This window comes from Solea solea, chromosome 16 (genome assembly GCF_958295425.1).
Source record: "Solea solea chromosome 16, fSolSol10.1, whole genome shotgun sequence".
NCBI lineage: Eukaryota > Metazoa > Chordata > Actinopteri > Pleuronectiformes > Soleidae > Solea > Solea solea.
This window is the reverse complement of record NC_081149.1, coordinates 15,401,707-15,418,716: the sequence shown is the minus strand read 5'-3', so window position 1 is coordinate 15,418,716 and position 17,010 is coordinate 15,401,707. Positions and strand designations below refer to the sequence as shown.

General features: G+C 40.1%; 1 protein-coding gene and 1 non-coding gene across 2 annotated transcripts; one reads left to right on the top strand and one right to left on the bottom strand.

The window, feature by feature from the left end:
• Nucleotides 1-1,649: 1,649 nt before the first annotated feature.
• Nucleotides 1,650-13,387, top strand: sdr42e2 (short chain dehydrogenase/reductase family 42E, member 2). Its single transcript, XM_058653956.1, has 12 exons — nucleotides 1,650-1,834; nucleotides 2,568-3,000; nucleotides 4,484-4,579; nucleotides 5,550-5,607; nucleotides 5,801-5,919; nucleotides 6,982-7,057; nucleotides 8,226-8,308; nucleotides 9,270-9,407; nucleotides 10,327-10,392; nucleotides 10,530-10,593; nucleotides 10,694-10,767; nucleotides 13,148-13,387. The coding sequence occupies exons 2-12, from the start codon at nucleotides 2,575-2,577 to the stop codon at nucleotides 13,385-13,387; spliced, it is 1,440 nt and encodes a 479-aa protein (XP_058509939.1). The 5' UTR covers nucleotides 1,650-1,834; nucleotides 2,568-2,574.
• Nucleotides 13,388-16,304: 2,917 nt separating this feature from the next.
• On the bottom strand, nucleotides 16,305-16,386 carry trnal-uag (transfer RNA leucine (anticodon UAG)). The gene has a single exon. It is a non-coding gene; the product is annotated as a tRNA-Leu (tRNA).
• Nucleotides 16,387-17,010: the final 624 nt, after the last annotated feature.

Here is a 17,010-nt window from a genome sequence, read left to right as displayed (position 1 = left end):
TGATATTTCAGAACAAAAGCATTTTTGTTGCTATGGAACGATGTATAGAATACGACACATTTATTCATGAGGAAAAATTATAATCTTAATAGAAAAAATGTGCAGAAATAACTATATCTTGATATTAAGTGGTGGGCCGTATGAAATCAATTGGAGGGCCACAAATGCAAGTTTGAGACCCCAGGTCTAATGACTTGCTCGTTCTGCCACTTTTAAGTATTAGAGAACATAAGACACATCTCCCAATTATGATAGATGAGATATACTATATGTTATGCAAAGAAGCATAAGCCGCTTAAATGACTTTAGGCAAAGGACGCCTTCTTCTACAGCTGCTAAAATGGAAAAACCAGCCAGAATGTACCTTTAAATCATCTTTATATGTGCCAATTATCATAACCATCATACTAAATAAACAAAACATAGGAGAATGAAAAACTGAATCACACACCAATCAAAACGCTTTACTCTCCGAGGTGCTCTTAAAGAACATAGGTATCATCCCCAAGAATGACTGGAAGTCCTCTCTGGACAACGCATCGAATGGCTGTTGGCTCAGTGCTCTGCAACGAGATAACACAAGAAATACATCTTATATCAGTTTATTTGTTCATATAGCGTACCACAATGGAAGGTGGGAGAATTAGTTTTTGTAATATGTATGAACTAACCATCAGTATCACAAGAAAAAACAGTTGTACCAGGTCAGTCTTGCCTGTCCGACCTCTTCCTCTGGAAGATTTCCATCAAGCTTGGACACAAACCATCAAGAACACCAAAGAACTCTTCCTTAAGATTTCTACCAACAGCCCTGTTAAACTCCAAGAACACCTGGAAAAATATGAAATAACTTCAATTTTGATATTCAAATGTTTCAGCCTATAATGATGGAAAAAGCTGTGCTCTCTTCTCCCAGATGGCAGGGCAGTATACTTGCATTTCCAAGGCATTTTAATACGGCTTTAAACAAAAGTAGGGCAAATGAGGCTAATGTTAAAGCAAGCATCAAATTTTTTTTCAAAACTACATCAAATAATTGTAAACTGTTGCAAAACTGTATGTAGAAAACACAAGTAGAGCGTGCTGCTCAAAAATCACATTTGTCACAATTGCAATTGTCCAAAGCTTAAAATTGACCTATAAGTCAACCTCAAATTTACACACATTCAAATGTACACGTTTCAAACTAGACATGTTCCAGCAGTTTTCTAATACTTCAGTCGAGAAAACAACTCGCCTCATTCAGACAGAAATGGTATTCAATTCAATTCAATTAATGACATATAAAAAGTCATATTCATACCCTGAGTGTATCCTCTTTACGGCAGGCAAATGTCCTTTAAAAGCATCACATTTTGATAAAAGTGCAAAGACCACTTGTTTTGAGCCAATCACAACAGGGCAGCACTGTGGCCTGAGGTAAAACTTGATAGTATAAGTTTGTTAAATTTACAAAAATGAGTACACTCATACACTCTTCATATGCTCACACTGTTTGAGTAATGCAATAACTAATGTAAAATGTTACTCCGACTGTTTGCATAGAATCAACTTTTGGGTTAAAAGTGTGGATTAATTTTTGTGTAAATAATTTTGCAAATCTGCTGGGCCAGCTTTTTTATTCGGACGTATCCACTGCGCGTGCGGCTGGTGCGTAAAATCCACAGGCGAGCCGGACGCGCACCGAGTAGAGTCTTCAGGTGCAGGTGATTGACAGGTGAGCGAAGTGACGCGTCGGGAGGATCCACGAGCACAAAGGGAAGGTTTACGCAGGATTATTTCACGAGTCAGCCGGTACAGGCGTGGATGAGAGAGATCCGAACACGTTTTAGAGGTAAGAAAATGAACACGAGTTTTTGATTAAAGAAATGTTTTTTTTTTGTTTTGTTTTTTTTGTTTTTCCTTTTTTTTTAAAGTATCCTCTCCATGGCACGTGATGGCAGACGGATCCTCGCATCGTTTTATCATCTCTGACTTATGATCGTCTCTTCAGCGCTTTTAGTTTCGGAGGAAAAAAAAAACACAAGAGTTCCCGTTTCAATTTGGCATGTGTTGTCCTACAGTGACTCACAGGCTTAATGTTGTGGGAAATTTCAACTTAAAGTAACTTTTTAGTCTAAATGTTTAGCTCACAGCCTTTGAATATTGATTCATAACAGTTATTATAAGTCGATATGTATTCATTGTTTAGTTCCTCACGAGGTTGAGATGAAATGTCTAATATGATATCAGGTTTTTACTACAAAAATGGGTTAAGCACAAATGTGTGTTTCACATGAAGAAAGTGCTATTAAGTAATGTACCCATGCAGATGTAATAGTCATGGCAATGTGCCAATTTAAAATTTAAATGCAGGGACTTGTGCAATGATGTACAAATAAATGATAGTACAAATGGTTCTAGGACTAGTTATTCTCCGGCAAAAGAACACAGTGTATAGTTCACAGGGTAATAAGTCACTCAACAAAATTAAGGTGAAGGGTATTTGAAGCTCATACAGAAGAAGTAAAGCAATGACACCATATCAATGAATGACCATTATTTTTCCTATATCTTCTGCTCATCAGGACACCGATGGAGCTGTGTGGCCCCAACATGAGTGAGAGTGGAGGTTCTCTGTGCCAGGTGAAGCAGCTGCCCAGTCACAGTGTTCCCCTGTGTCGCCTGCAGGCCAGCGGACACCACGCACACAACCTCCAGCCCTGGGTCAACCACACGACCCCGGCCCTCGTCTCCAGTCCAGCGGTGGCCCTCAGACACAGGGTCAATGGAGCCATGGCTGCCAGCTGCAGCGGCTCGGATTGCGCCGCCTCCAGACTGGGAGAGGAGGCAGCGCTGGCACCACGGGGCGTCTCCCCGGGGAAGGTGTTGGTGACGGGCGGAGGAGGATATTTCGGCTTCAGGCTGGGGAAGGAGCTGGCCCGCCAGGGAATGTCAGTGATCCTCCTGGACATGAACAAGCCTCCCTCTGAGGTCCCTGATGGAACAACCTTCTATCAGGTATGGAACAGGGCAAAGACACCTGACCTTTGAGGGCACTCGCTAACAGATTTGATTCATGTCACCCAGATACTGTGAAGAGTGAGAAAAGAAAAGGAAATAAAAGATAACCAGTAACAATTCTCTCACCCACCCACAACAAAGAGGGGTCACTCTTTGGCTGTATATCTTAAACAAATTCCTAAAACACAGTTATGGTATGGTGGTGGTACGATGAACTATAAAGAAGCATGTACGGCCAAATAAATGGATCAAATAAAAGTAAAATAAATATCCAGGCTTTGTTCACAACAAAGAAAATAGCTCCACTGTTTCTTTACATTTGTGACCCAGTCCTTGAAAGGAGGTTCTCGATTTTACCATGAAGATTTTAATTCTTTCCTTAAAACTTCTTTGCTTTAGCCTTCAATCCCAGTTTATCTTGAGAGTTATTTAAATGTATTCAATTAATGTGCACGTGTATACTTCCTTTTATTATGTGGTGTGACTATTACGTGGCTTTTACTCATACACGTTTGGCTAAATGAGCCTGTGGCTGATTGTGCTGCCGAGGATGAGGTGTTGAGAGGGAAGCTTTTTGGCTTCCCTCTCAGGCTCCCATTTTGTGTCCAACTTGGCAAGCAGGACAACCATTTTTGTCCCAGGTTCAGATAATCAAAAACACGTCCTTTTAGCCAACCTCTAGTCAGAATAATACAGCATTTTACACACACTTTGTAGTTCCCAAAAAGTCTGTAAGGAAGAAGAAAAACGACTTGCATTTTAGTTTTCTAATCTTGGTCTGCATTGGTGTTATATGTGATGTCATGAAATAACAAATATGAATAATAATAATAGCTAGAATAGAATAGAAGATAGAATTTGGTACATGAAAAGCAATACAGTGTACGAGATGGGAGGGTTAGGGAAGCTTAAGGAACCAAGGGAACCCTAACACTTAACCTTAGGGAGCATAGGGAACCTTGAAGGGCGCCTTTAATTGAATATTCACCTGTGTTTGCAGGTGTGTTTGTAGAGTCTTACCTCCACATTTGTTTTGGGATATAAATGACATGAAATACACAGTCTATGCAACAGTCACACTGCTGCGCACAAACTAGAAAATCAACTCCGGTGTTTCCTTGCGTCAGCGCGCGTCAGTGCGTCTCCCTGGTCAGTCTGCGTGCTGGGTGGAAACAGACACAGGTGAGTGATCCGACCCAGAATGCCAGCTGCTGACTGAGTCACAGAGGGTGGAGACATGATTCAGGTTTCACCGACAGGCCTCATGGCACACTTACCTTAATTATAACTGTCCCTTAATGAGATTATTAGAGACACACACACACACACACTGCCACATCACACTGCACTGCTTCCAACCTGTTCACTGCTGATATTGTAGTGGGAATAATAAAAGCACTGCTCCGTGTGAAAAAGTGCGAGGACAAACTTCCTCTCCTCGTCAGACTGAAATGAATTCCTCCCTCTCTCTTTCTTACAGAGTGACATTCGAGACTATCCATCCCTCTATAAAGTGTGTGAAGGTGTCGACTGTATATTCCACACGGCGTCGTATGGCATGTCTGGACCAGAACAGGTGACTTCCCTTCAGTTCATCCTAATCATTCACACATATAAGTAAAGTCATATAAACTAGTGATTACTTATGGCAAATTCACACCAACACTTTGGAGGTGTCAACTCTGCCAAACTGCATTGTGGGTCCTTTTGCGTTACTTTATAGTGTTGCTACTGTTGTTTTCCTTCATTTATATGTGTACTGTCTTTTTCTGTCGTTTCCCAACGAGGAAAGTCAATTTTATATCTGTTGAGAAGTTGATTCAAGTGTTTCAACATTTCAACAGCAGCAACGTGAGGCAATCTGCCAATCAAAAGACTTTATGTCAGGGGTGTCCAACTCATTTTAGTTCAGGGGCCACGTACGGAACAATTTGACATGTAAAATAATAACATAATGACCTTTATATAAACAAGACCTCCCAGTTTTTCCCCTTTGTTTTACATTTAATGAAGTATCTTTTTTACAAAAGATATAATAAACAACCTGAAATTTCTTGAGGGAAAATGAATCATTTCAACAATATTATGCCTAAGTTTACCATTTACACATTACGTATTACAACTGACCGATCGCAGTGGATCTACAAAGGCACAAAACATTGAGTCACCGGTATCTGGAACTGGAAAAAAGAGTAGAATTTTAACAAATTCATCCGTATGTTTAACACCCCTGCTTTATGCAGATATTCCAACTAGGGGTCGATACACCGGGGCAAATACTGATATTTTAATAAACACATTAAGACGTTCTAAAGTGAGAGTTTACAACGGCATATGGAGGAGAAAGCTACGTTAAGGGATGCTCCGTCCTCGTTCACTTCATAGACTTTATGCACTTCTCTATGTTGTTGTAACAAACAGGTTTTTCCACCATTAGAGTTTCGTTTTTCTGTTGTTTTGATTTAGACGTTTGATACATTTTGAGTCAGTCCCGCTCGAGCAGCAGCTATAATAAAATAAAATGTGATCTTTTTCTTTGTCTCCAGCTGAAGAAAGAGCAGGTGGAGTCTGTCAACGTTGGAGGGACTAATAATGTTATAAATGGTAAGAATACATGCAGCTGTTCATGAATCAACTCCATCTTTTGCACCTTCTGTAAATGACAAAACACAAAATGTGGTTACTTGACAGTCTGACTTGGACAAATCGGTTTCATGTCTACAATTTTATTTGCAAAACTAAACCCTCTTTACTGGAGCAGCATCACGTTAAATAAATTGCTTGTGCTCTGCTTCAGTGTGTAAGGAGAGGAGCATTCCCCGCCTGGTGTACACGAGCACCATCAACGTGGTGTTTGCTGGGAAACCAATTGAGGACGGTGACGAGTCTTCAGTGCCGTGCGTGCCTCCTGACGTGGTAGGTGAAAAGAATCAGATCGACTTAACCGACGCCTGATTTTGTCCAATGAGCTTTGTTAAAGCTATAGTACAAGGCTATTCAAATGGCGGCCCGTGGGCCACATGCAGCCCATAACCCAGCCACTAAAAACACTGAGAAATAATCGAGACACACTTTTCACAGTCCCTCAAAGATTCCTACATACATTCCTACAGTAGTCTGATGAGGTTTGATAGCAGTCTTAGTTGTGTTGTATTGTATTTTATTCTGTCAAAAGCACTTTGAGATATTTGAAGGTTGTATGTTTATCTTATTTCAAAGATAAACAAATGCTAATATTGTGCACCCTTTTTGATTTCATGCACTTTAAGTTGCACATGAGATGACAAAACAGGTAATACTGTGCACTTCCTTTACACACTTCAAGGTGCTTTGAGGTATGACTAAAATAAATGTGTGCTAGTTCTTTTATTGCTCTTTTAATCCACATTTTTTGATGTACTCTTTAAATTTGGCACCACATGCTGCTGCTGCTGCTGCTGCTGCTGCTGCTGCTGCTGCTTACTGGCTGCAGAAAATGTCAGGCCCAGCCAGATTTCTGGGTTTGAAAATGCGGGCCGACTGAGTTTGTTATTGAATAGTCCTGCTGTAGCGTGTTACCGTTAAATAAAAATAAAGTGTCCTTTACATTCAGACCGTTGTCGAATTAGTTCACAAAGTGAGTCATTTAGCCTGGCAGCTCCACAGGTCTCTCTCTGCGTATCTCAGTCTAGCTGCGTTTAGATCTTGTGTTGGTGACATTCTTGCACTGCACACACAGGAAGATTTGTTACACGACAAGAAAGATGGAGACAACAGCAAATGCTTCTTGCCCCCAACCCGCCCCTGAGCTGCTGGTGTTTACACACAAAGGCTCTCTCAGTCTTTGACAAAAGCCTGTTTTTCAGATGAAGGACGCAGCAGATGAACAGAATCATCCAAAGTTATGCACTGCAGCTTTAAGTGTCTTAAGTGTACTGAAATAAATAAATAAACAAACAAAAAAAGCAGAGATTAACTGTGTTTTTCCTTTTTCCCCAGCACATTGACCACTATTCCAGAACTAAAGCGATTGCAGAGCAGATGATCCTCTCAGCCAATGGATGCTCCCTGAAAGGTGTGAAGCAATGACGGCGTTACCACAGGATCACATGTGTGTTTCTGTGTAAAACGTGTTGTTGTTGTTTGAAATAGCAACAGAGAGAGGCTGAGGTGACGGTAGCCATGGAAACTTGTGGTGTGCAGTCGAAATACAACACTGACACTAGTTTAAATTTAGAGCTTGACAAAAAAAGAGCACACGCACAATCCATAAGAATCCAAATTCAATTAGAGATAATTTAGAATAAAATCATTTACTTTTAAAACATTACAAATATTCAGCGACTTGCACGTCTGTGTTGCTGCTGACATGCAGGTCTGTAACATGCAGCCTGATTATGCATTTACACTGTGGTATGTGTAAATCTCTATCTGCATATATCAGCAGACAAAGTCACCTGCCTTTGCTGAAACTATGAGGACTGATACTGGCCACTGTCGGCATTTCTGTTGCTGCTTCACGTTCCAAATGTGCACATGTGAAAAATGTATTTAGTGAAATAAGTAAGTTTATTTATATAGCACCTTTCACAGCTATACAATCACAACGTGCTTAACAATAAAATAAATACACTAAATATTAAAAGAGACATAAATAATAAGGTTGTTCTGAGCGTCTGACCTGAAGACCTCAGGATCAGGTCAGAGATGTAAGAAGGAGCTTGTCCATGTCCAGGATTTCAAAATGTACTCCTAAAATGAACAGGTAACCAGTGGAGTGATGCGAAAACTGGTGTGATGTGATCGCACTTGCACATGTTAGGTAAAAGCAGAGTTCTGAACTGCCTGGAGACTTTCAAGCTCTTTCTTATTAAAACGAATAAGACTTTCTTATTATTATTTCATGCAATCGTTTAAGGTTCGGCCTTAGACACCACTTTCTCACTAGTTGTCTCGAATGATTTTCAAAAGACCTCAAAAGTTCCTGAGGTTCTGCTGGAGGGATGAGCCTAAAGCTCCACAGTGCTGTTTAATCTGAGGGATTTTATCATCGGGTGCAATACTTGGCTGCAAGTAGTTTGATTCTAGTCAAGCAGCAGATTAAGGAGGACAGTTTATGGAGCTCTTGCGGCTTTGAATGAGCAGATCAGCTGAACATCATCAGTGTAGAGATGGTACGTCACATTGCTGAACTGTCTGAGCTGCGTATGTTGAGTTGAAGGGTTGTATTTTGTCCTGTGAAGATGGAGAACTGCTGCGAACCTGTGTCCTGCGTCCCTGCGGCATCTATGGACCTGAGGAGAGGAGACATCTCCACAGAGTGATGGTGAGGGAGACTCAGGGAAAACAAAATCTCTTTCATCATACAGAATCATTCCTTTTGTGTTGGCACTGGGAAAAAAGAATGACTTATACTTGCAGTGTCTGAAGCCTCTGTGGTAGAATGCAGTCCAGCCTCAAGTGCTTACATTATTGATGGAGCTCTCTAGGTGTCCACTTACAACCACCTCTTCTTCCAGTCTTTGCTCAGCACTGCTGGGCCGACTGTCGGCCAAGTGGCAGAGTGAGCTGAATTTGAATTTTCTGTCTTCGGTCTCATTCGTTTTACCACAAAATCAGAGATTTATAAACTGCTAAGACTCATAATTTCAGTTTATTATAGTAGGAAAAAAGACTTTCAGGGCTCCCTTGTAAAATAGATCTAGATTTGATCTCCGTGGGACCAACCTGGATAATAAAGGTTAAATATCTATTTATCCATCTATCCATCCATTTCAGTCAACTCACGTGTGAATGTTGGACTGTTTATTGCATCAGAAGACAAATGGTGATGTTCGGCGTCCAGACTCCGACTTAATCACATTGACATGTCAGGGAGTGATGAGCAAACACATTAAACCCCCGGTGGAGCCTGCAGGTGGATGCTGGGGTGGTGTTGGGGCTTCATGCATGAGCAGCAACACCGACACAGAGCAGCAATTGAGAGCGATGTACGTGATGAAGACACAAGCACTTAAGCTTTAGTCTTATATTTAACAAAGGCACTGTGTTGTTAAGTCATAACATGACCTTGAGATGCCGTCAGAGATTAAAGAAACATGTTAAAATACTTGTTTCACTGTAAACAATAGTACAGACAGTTTATTCGCGGTTTACATCACATTTCTTACCGGAAAAAAAAAACAAAAACAGATTTGGCTGTGAAATAATGTCAAGAAGAGATAATAAGAATGTTGTAGCACATGAGGACAAGGAAACAACCGAACACATTTGTTTCTTCCTCTCAGGTGAACGTGGAGCGTCGCTTGTTCAGTTTCCGGTTCGGGGATCCACAGTCCAGGATGAACTGGGTGCACGTCGATAACCTGGTGCTGGCTCACACCCTGGCGGCTGACGCTCTCACAGTGAAGAGGAGCGGTGTCGCTGTGAGTTGTGCTTTCCACCAGCAGATTCATGTGTTTAGAAAATGTTGAACTCGACAACCACACAGAATAAATTAGGCCTAACAGATTATCTGTTATTTGTTACGTCATAATCTGGACACGCACCTGAATGGCTGCACATAAAGGAAGCTGTTGATCATAATAACAATATAAGTCTCACACTTTTACTGAGACCAAGTCACAGCTGGTAGTGATGTCACCCATTAGAATTTGAAGCCTTGAGATTCATGAGTTGGCCGGCACCTCTACCAGGCTCTTATTGGACAATAGCAGCTGGACAATAAAAAATCTTTGGACAATAGCAGTTATAATTTCCCTCTAAATGCGAACATCATTTACAAAATAGTCATTTACGAGGAGCTGAATGGAGCAATTGAGACCATTTAAAATGATGTTGTGATCTGTATTGCGAAAGACTACACTGTGGCCAAGACCAAGGCAGGACGTATACAGTTTACACTCACTGGCCACTATATTAGGTACACCTGTTCCACTGCTCACAAACTCAAAGATCTAATCAGCCAATCACGGGGCAGTGACTCGGTGCATTTAGTCACTGCCCCGTCACTTAAATGTGATTTAAGTGACTGTGAACATGGTTGTTGGTGCCAGACCGGCTGCTCTGAGTAATTTAGAAACTGTTGATCCACTGGGATTTTCCCACGTAACCATCTCTTGGTTTACATAGAATGGTCCGAAAAGGAGAAAATATTCAGTGAGTGGCAGTTCTTGCATTGGCACTTGATACAACCGAGTATGCGGAGGACATCTGTGAACTAACAAACCACGTCAAAGCATGAAGTGGATGACCCAGTGAATTCATCTCAGTCTCCATCGCTAAAGGTCTTTGTCTTGGGTCCACTGTGGTCTTGACTACAAAACTTGTTGTACTCGTTTGCAGAGCGGACAGGCCTATTTCATTAACGACGGAGTCTCGGTCAATCTGTTTGAGTGGCTGACACCTTTGGTGAGTCAAAGGATGATGATAAGCCATCGCACGTTTTCTCTTATTGTCCACAGATCATCACTTATCCTATTAATGATATTCGAGTTGAGCTGAAATGTTTTACTTCCTCTCGTATTGTCTCTCTCTCTGTGTTGCAGTTTGAAAAGCTGGGCTACAGCAGGCCGCTGATTAATCTGCCTGTTTCACTGGTCTACTCAGCAGGTAGCACATCTCTCTAAGCTCTGTCCTTTTCCAGATGTTCCAAAATGTGACAGGTTCTTTGACATCACTAAACCCACGTGTGCTTATCTTTGATTTCAAGCCATCCTGGTGGAATACTTGCATGTAGCTCTCAGACCAGTGATAAAAGTGCCTCTCCTTTTTACCAGAAGTGAGGTAATTATGTTTCCTTGTGTCTCGCTGTCTCTCTTTGAAGCTTTCTTTTGCCTCTCTGACTTATATCCTGCACAAATGAAAGGAGTTTGAACTCTAAGACTTCTGCTAGTTTTGTGACCTCTGTGACCTGCTTGAGATGCATTATAGATGATAAAGATGTTGTGATGAAAGCTGCACATCGTGGAGCTTTGCATGCATGCCTAAATGCAAGTATGTGTCTTGTGTGTGGGAGAGTATGTCACCTGCTTCCTAATCAGCAGATCCTCGTTTAAGTCTCCTACAGCAGTGAAGGGCGGGTATTTTCCGATCTGCCCTCTGCTTCCCCCCCCCCCCCTCCCGTGTCTGTTGCTGTCTCTTCTTCATGAATTATGGAAAAACAAAGTGAAATGTTGAGTAAATAATTAAAAAAAAAAAATTGGCAGAAAAGCTATGAGAGTAATCTCAAAGTTGTCACGTTCAAAGGAACGCGCTGTAATTGTATGTGACGGTCTGTAGCACTGTTAAAATATACAACGATTAGACTGTGTCAAGGTGAGAGGCTTCACGGTGCATCTTAAGGAGCCGACACTGTGGCCCCGTAAGGTCGTCATGAATGTGTGATGAGGCAGAAACCAAAGCTGAGTGCCGTGGGCCTGCACCTGGAGCTCATTCTCTCACACAGCTGCTTGCTTGCTGGGGGATCGATGATTGTCCCTGTGAATAAAACATAAACCGCTGTGGCTCAGAACAGGAAGTTCGAGACAATGTTAACAGGAAGTGACCTCAGTACAGTGGCTCTGTTACCGAGGTGAGGTGAGGCCGGGCAAACCTTTTGGCCGGACTCAAATGATCCTGCTGCCAACTCTCAGGTTATACAAGTGCGTGACTAAAGACTGAAGTGTTAAATCAAGTCAAATGTAAGCACGGCATTTTCCTTTTTGGAGCTATAAGATTACATAATATTATTGGAGATGTTCTGTGTCTCTAAAACATAAATTAACCGGCACAGTGAGAGACTGTCAGGGAATAGAACGAGGCGGAAAGTCAGAAGTAGAGAGTTAAGGTAAGTTAGTTAGTTAGTGCTAGGCACCGGATGCAAGTGTGTTGAGTTCTTTTTCTCCATGTACAGTATATTTGTGTTTTTTCCTTATAGATGACATTCTGGCCCTTAGGCTGCCTTCAAGATCACATCATCTACTTTGTGCATAAAACAGAATGCAAACACACTAGCTCTCCTATAGATTCTACCCTGCATCACACCTGCCGCTCCGCAAGACTGGGAACGGAGAGATAATCAGCCACGAGACAACATTCTAAAGTGCCAGAGATGAGATAACACAGCAGCAGCAGCAGCAGCAGCACCACATGCTGGACATTGAAATAGACACATGCACAATTGCATCACACCAATTCAGCAGTGATGCATTAATAATAACAACGCAGTGACAAGTAATAAGTACAGATTAGATTTTTTAGAATAGATTGGTTGCAGAAACTATAAATTGTTTTGTTTAAAAAAAAAAAAAGAAGCTGTTTTTTTTCAACCGGTACATTAGCTTTTTAAAGAATATACTGCGTCTGTGATTATCTGGGCAGTGCGAAGCGTCACATGCCACAGAGAGAAGATTGTCAGGTCAGACAGGATGAGCAGGACCAGACACTGGTTTCATGCTCGCAGGTTGTCATACTACGACAGGTAGAGATTCAAGATTCAAGATTCAAGAATTTTTATTGTCATTATGAGGACATAATGACATTTTTGCAGAGACTCCCGGCTTGAGGTACACAATAAAATAGCAAAAATAATGAAAGCCTTAGCACTTAAATAAGACATAACGAAAGGCTTAACCCTTAAATAAGACACAACAAAAGACTTGACATTTAAATAAGACACAACAGACTTGACACTTAAATAAGACACAACAAAAGACTTAATACTTGATAAGACACAACAAAATGTAAAACCCAACAAAATATAAAACTACAGTGTGTGCAAAGTAAAATATATAAAACTACAAAGTGCAGTTTAGTGCAACTTGGAGATGATGACGTAGAGATGATGACGTAGAGATGAGTCACGGAGAGGGAATCTGAAACTGTTTTACATAAATAAGGAAGAAGTGTTTAGAAGAGGGGAAGCCGAAAAGCTGAAAACTCTTCATGTTTCACGGTATCCGTTGTAGCTCCTCTGTCAGTGTGCGTACTTTGCATGCAGAGACACCTAATCCCACGGCTTGTAAGATAACCAGAGACACCCATCGGTCACAGCCAAGGTTAACCTGAACCATTAGCCTGACAGAACTAACCTTTGACGTGGTATGTTGGTCTGCAACACCCAAATGAGATTCTAGACAGGATTCTTGTCTTCATATAAATAAAAACCTCTCGTCTTCCACTGCAGGTGAGGAACATAGCGGTGAGCCACACTTTCAAAATTGACAAGGCCCATCAAGAGCTGGGTTACTGCCCGAAGTCGTACAGCCTGGTGGACTGTGTGGAGCAGTATCTGAAGTCCCAACAACCTCGATCCACCTCATCTCCTTTCACCGCCTGCTGGACCTCCCAGTTCCCCCGGCATCTTCTGCTGCTGCTGCTGATGGGTCTCAGTCTGCTGCTCCTCATGTTCTCCTGCATACTTTAAAGCAGTGGTCACCAACGTGGTGCCCGCGGGCACTTGGTAGCCCGCGAGCAGCCAGCAAGGTGCCCGTGGGCTCATTTCACTTCACCTCACTTGCATGTATCCAAATGATCACTGAGTAAAATGTCCTGATATTGTTTATAAAAACTGTGATAATCATTAGGAGTAAGCACTGGATTTAATGTGTATGCAATTAAATGCATAATATTCATCATTTAAATGGTAAATTGCATAAAATGTTAATATGGTAGCCCTCCATATTATTCTCTACCCTTCAGGTAGCTCTCGGTCTCAAAAAGGTTGGTTACCCCTGCTTTAAAGCATCCATGCTCAAACTTCAGGGACTTCAGGGCTGTCCCTATGCATTATACTTTTAAATTAGATACTTGACTTGTTTGTTAGGTAACTAATAATTTTACTTCATTTTTTTTTCATAAATTAGGTTTTTAGAATATCAGGTTGTAACGTAATTCCCTTTTATTTAAGTACATGAGCTATAATATATATACATATATATATATATATATATGTATATATATGTAGTGTGTGTGTGAGTTCCAAATTATGTATCTATCAGGGTTAGGGTTAGAGGGTTGCTAAAGAGTATTTAATCTGAGTTCTATTATCAAGAATTGAAATTACTTTGATTTTATTAAGACGCGTTTGTATTAAAAGAAAATATTTCAATTGAGACTGTTAAATTAAAATGCTGCATGCTCTTATTTTAGGAAAATATTTTGTTGGGATTTGTCTCTCGCGTTTCATTCATATTTAAACTGGCAGTTTTGTACACTTTTAGAAATAAAAGCATGAGCAATGAATGCCAATGACCATTTTATGTCCATAATAAAACATTTTTTGACTATAACGTGCAATTGAAGAGGAATATTTTCTAAGATAAGACTGTACTATTTATTTGTAATGACATTTGAAAGTGGCAGGCACAACAGCTGGGTGTCTTCGTAGCTAAACAGCCCTAAAACGTTTCCCATTCATTCTCTATGGTAGTGCTAAACCACTACGGATGTATTACATTTGTACAAAGTAGGTTTTTGGGGGCGCTGTTTCCTGCTTGGCTTAACAGTAAGGAGACGGCAAAGCAGCAGCTGCAGCAGAGAAACAGAACTTTTCAAAGTAAGTGGAGGCTTTTTTTGTTTCCATGAGAATGTGAATTAATACTTTTTTATTCATGTTTATCAAGACTGTTTCATATCAACTGGTTCCAGGTTTGTTAGGCGATATTGTTGACGGTGTCCAGAAACATGAACATTTAAATCGTTTCAAACTGATTACTTAAATATTGGTTTTACAGTGATATTTTGATTTCAATGTATCTAGTATCTGAATATTATTAGTAAATAGGTGTTGCAGTGATAGATGTCTGTCTATATCAATCTATACCCAGATTTGAGCCAGCTCACAAGTATGTGTTGTACTATTTTTATGTTTTTCCATTTGAAAATTCATGAATCACAATAATTACATTTTAGCATTAAAATATATCATTTCAGTTAAAGAGCTTCTAAATACTGCTGTATTAACCATTACAGAAACAATGATTTTTATATTTACCAATGCTGTTAATTTAAGGCAGCAGTGGCTTTGGGTGGGGGTCTAATAGCACTGTGTATTGTTGGGGTTTTATTCCTCTCTTTTGACAATGACATATCTTTTAACTTTTATTATTTACATGTTTTTCAAAGCCCACAGAGAGCCAGTAGTCTCCCACAGTTCTTCAGAGTCTGCAGCAGCCCTTTTCTCCTTCTCATGGTAAATGTTTTATTTTTTTAAGTCTTCTTAGAGACAATATAATAAGCATATGTCATCTACTGCTCTGCAAAAATGTTTTTCCTGTACAAGACACAGGAGGGCTTGGTCAGGGAGATGACCTATGACCCGGGGGGAGTTCCAACAGTCTGACTTTTATGAGGCAGAAAACATCAGATGTGCTGCAGAGGAAGTAGATAATTAAAATGAATAAATTGAAATGAATTCAAACAATAATATAAAGGCTTTATGTTTGTAGTAGTATTTACTGTATGTTTATGTAATTAGTTATGGTATATTGTAGTGACTTATATATATATTTCTTGTAATTTCTACTTCTACTTCTATCTTTTTTGACATGTTATCCGTTTTTATATTCATAATTTTTGTTTTCAAATACAGTATCTCACCAACATTACCGTGCCTGTATTTACTTGAGAGGGTTTATAATAATAATAATAATAATGAAAATAAATTAAAGTCCATCATAAGTCAAGCTGGAGCAAAAATATTTGTATAGTGAACTATGTCAGCCTTTTTTCTTGATTACCGGCTTAACACATTGTGTTACCTTATTCACAAAATATGCTACAGAAATACGTTTATCATTGATATTATATACTAGGTTCAGTTCAATCTTTGCCAAAACCAGCATGTAAAGGCAGTATTATTATATTAACATATAATAACAATAAATGAAGGTCTATCATCTCAGTATCATCATTAAATATTTATTGTTCCCTCATAATTTTTGCAGCACTTGGATTCACTTTAAATACTAATACTAATGCCCTTGAAGTGCAAACACACATTGTAGAAAGGTATTATGAACGAAATTCAGTACGTTACATTTGGGTGAGGTGGGATTCGAATTTGCGGCATTGGAGCTTTGCTCCAAATAATGCAAAAATCCTGCAGATAAAAAACATGCTGCCGTAGGATTGGCTGTCAGTACATTGCAACTATTCGCTAATATTAAACATACCTTTTACCACGAGGGCTCTTGAACTGTCAATGATTGTTTTCTGGGTGAGTTGCAGACAAACATACTCAATGAATTCGGTTATAGTTTTCACGGTAGGTGTGTGTGTGTGTACTGTACTCTACTGTTGACGCGCTCAACCATCTCTCCTGGTTTACGAAAATGATGTTCTGGCAGCGGTGGGATTCGAACCCACGCCATCGAAATGACTGGAGCCTAAATCCAGCGCCTTAGACCACTCGGCCACGCTACCCACGTGCTTCAAATGTAAAATGTTCGAATAAATCCGTGATACGTTGTTACATGAACGACTTTTTACAGTGGGTTTGTGGACGGAGTAGCCCTACGTGCCTCAGATAATGCTGCATATCAATTGGCTTTTAGTAAGTAATTTATAACGTAAAAGAAGTATTCTATTATACAACGATTAACTCAGATGAGTAATGTACAGAAGAGGATTAGGGCCACATGTATGGCAAACGTCGTGAGAGTAGTAAAAAATAGAACTAATCCTCCTCCCCAGTACGTATAAAATAAATAATACAAAAGCAAAAGATGACAGAAATGGCTCTTAAAACAATAGTGTTCTTGTTTGATAGAGATATTCTTTTTATTTACTGCTCACCTTCCTTTTTAGTGGACACAAATAAAGGTTTAGACTCTAAACCTTTAGAGTTTTCACTCTGAACTTTAGAGTTTCGGATTAGGCATATTTAGTTGGTAATGCTGAAAGAGGATGTCTGGGCTCAACTGGTTGAAATCATCAGTTGTTATGAGGAAAACCTCAAATGTTTTTCCAGTAGTACCTAGGGAAATGTTGCTGCCTATATATTTAATAAACTACTGAGCATAATAATCACCCACCGCCATCATCACA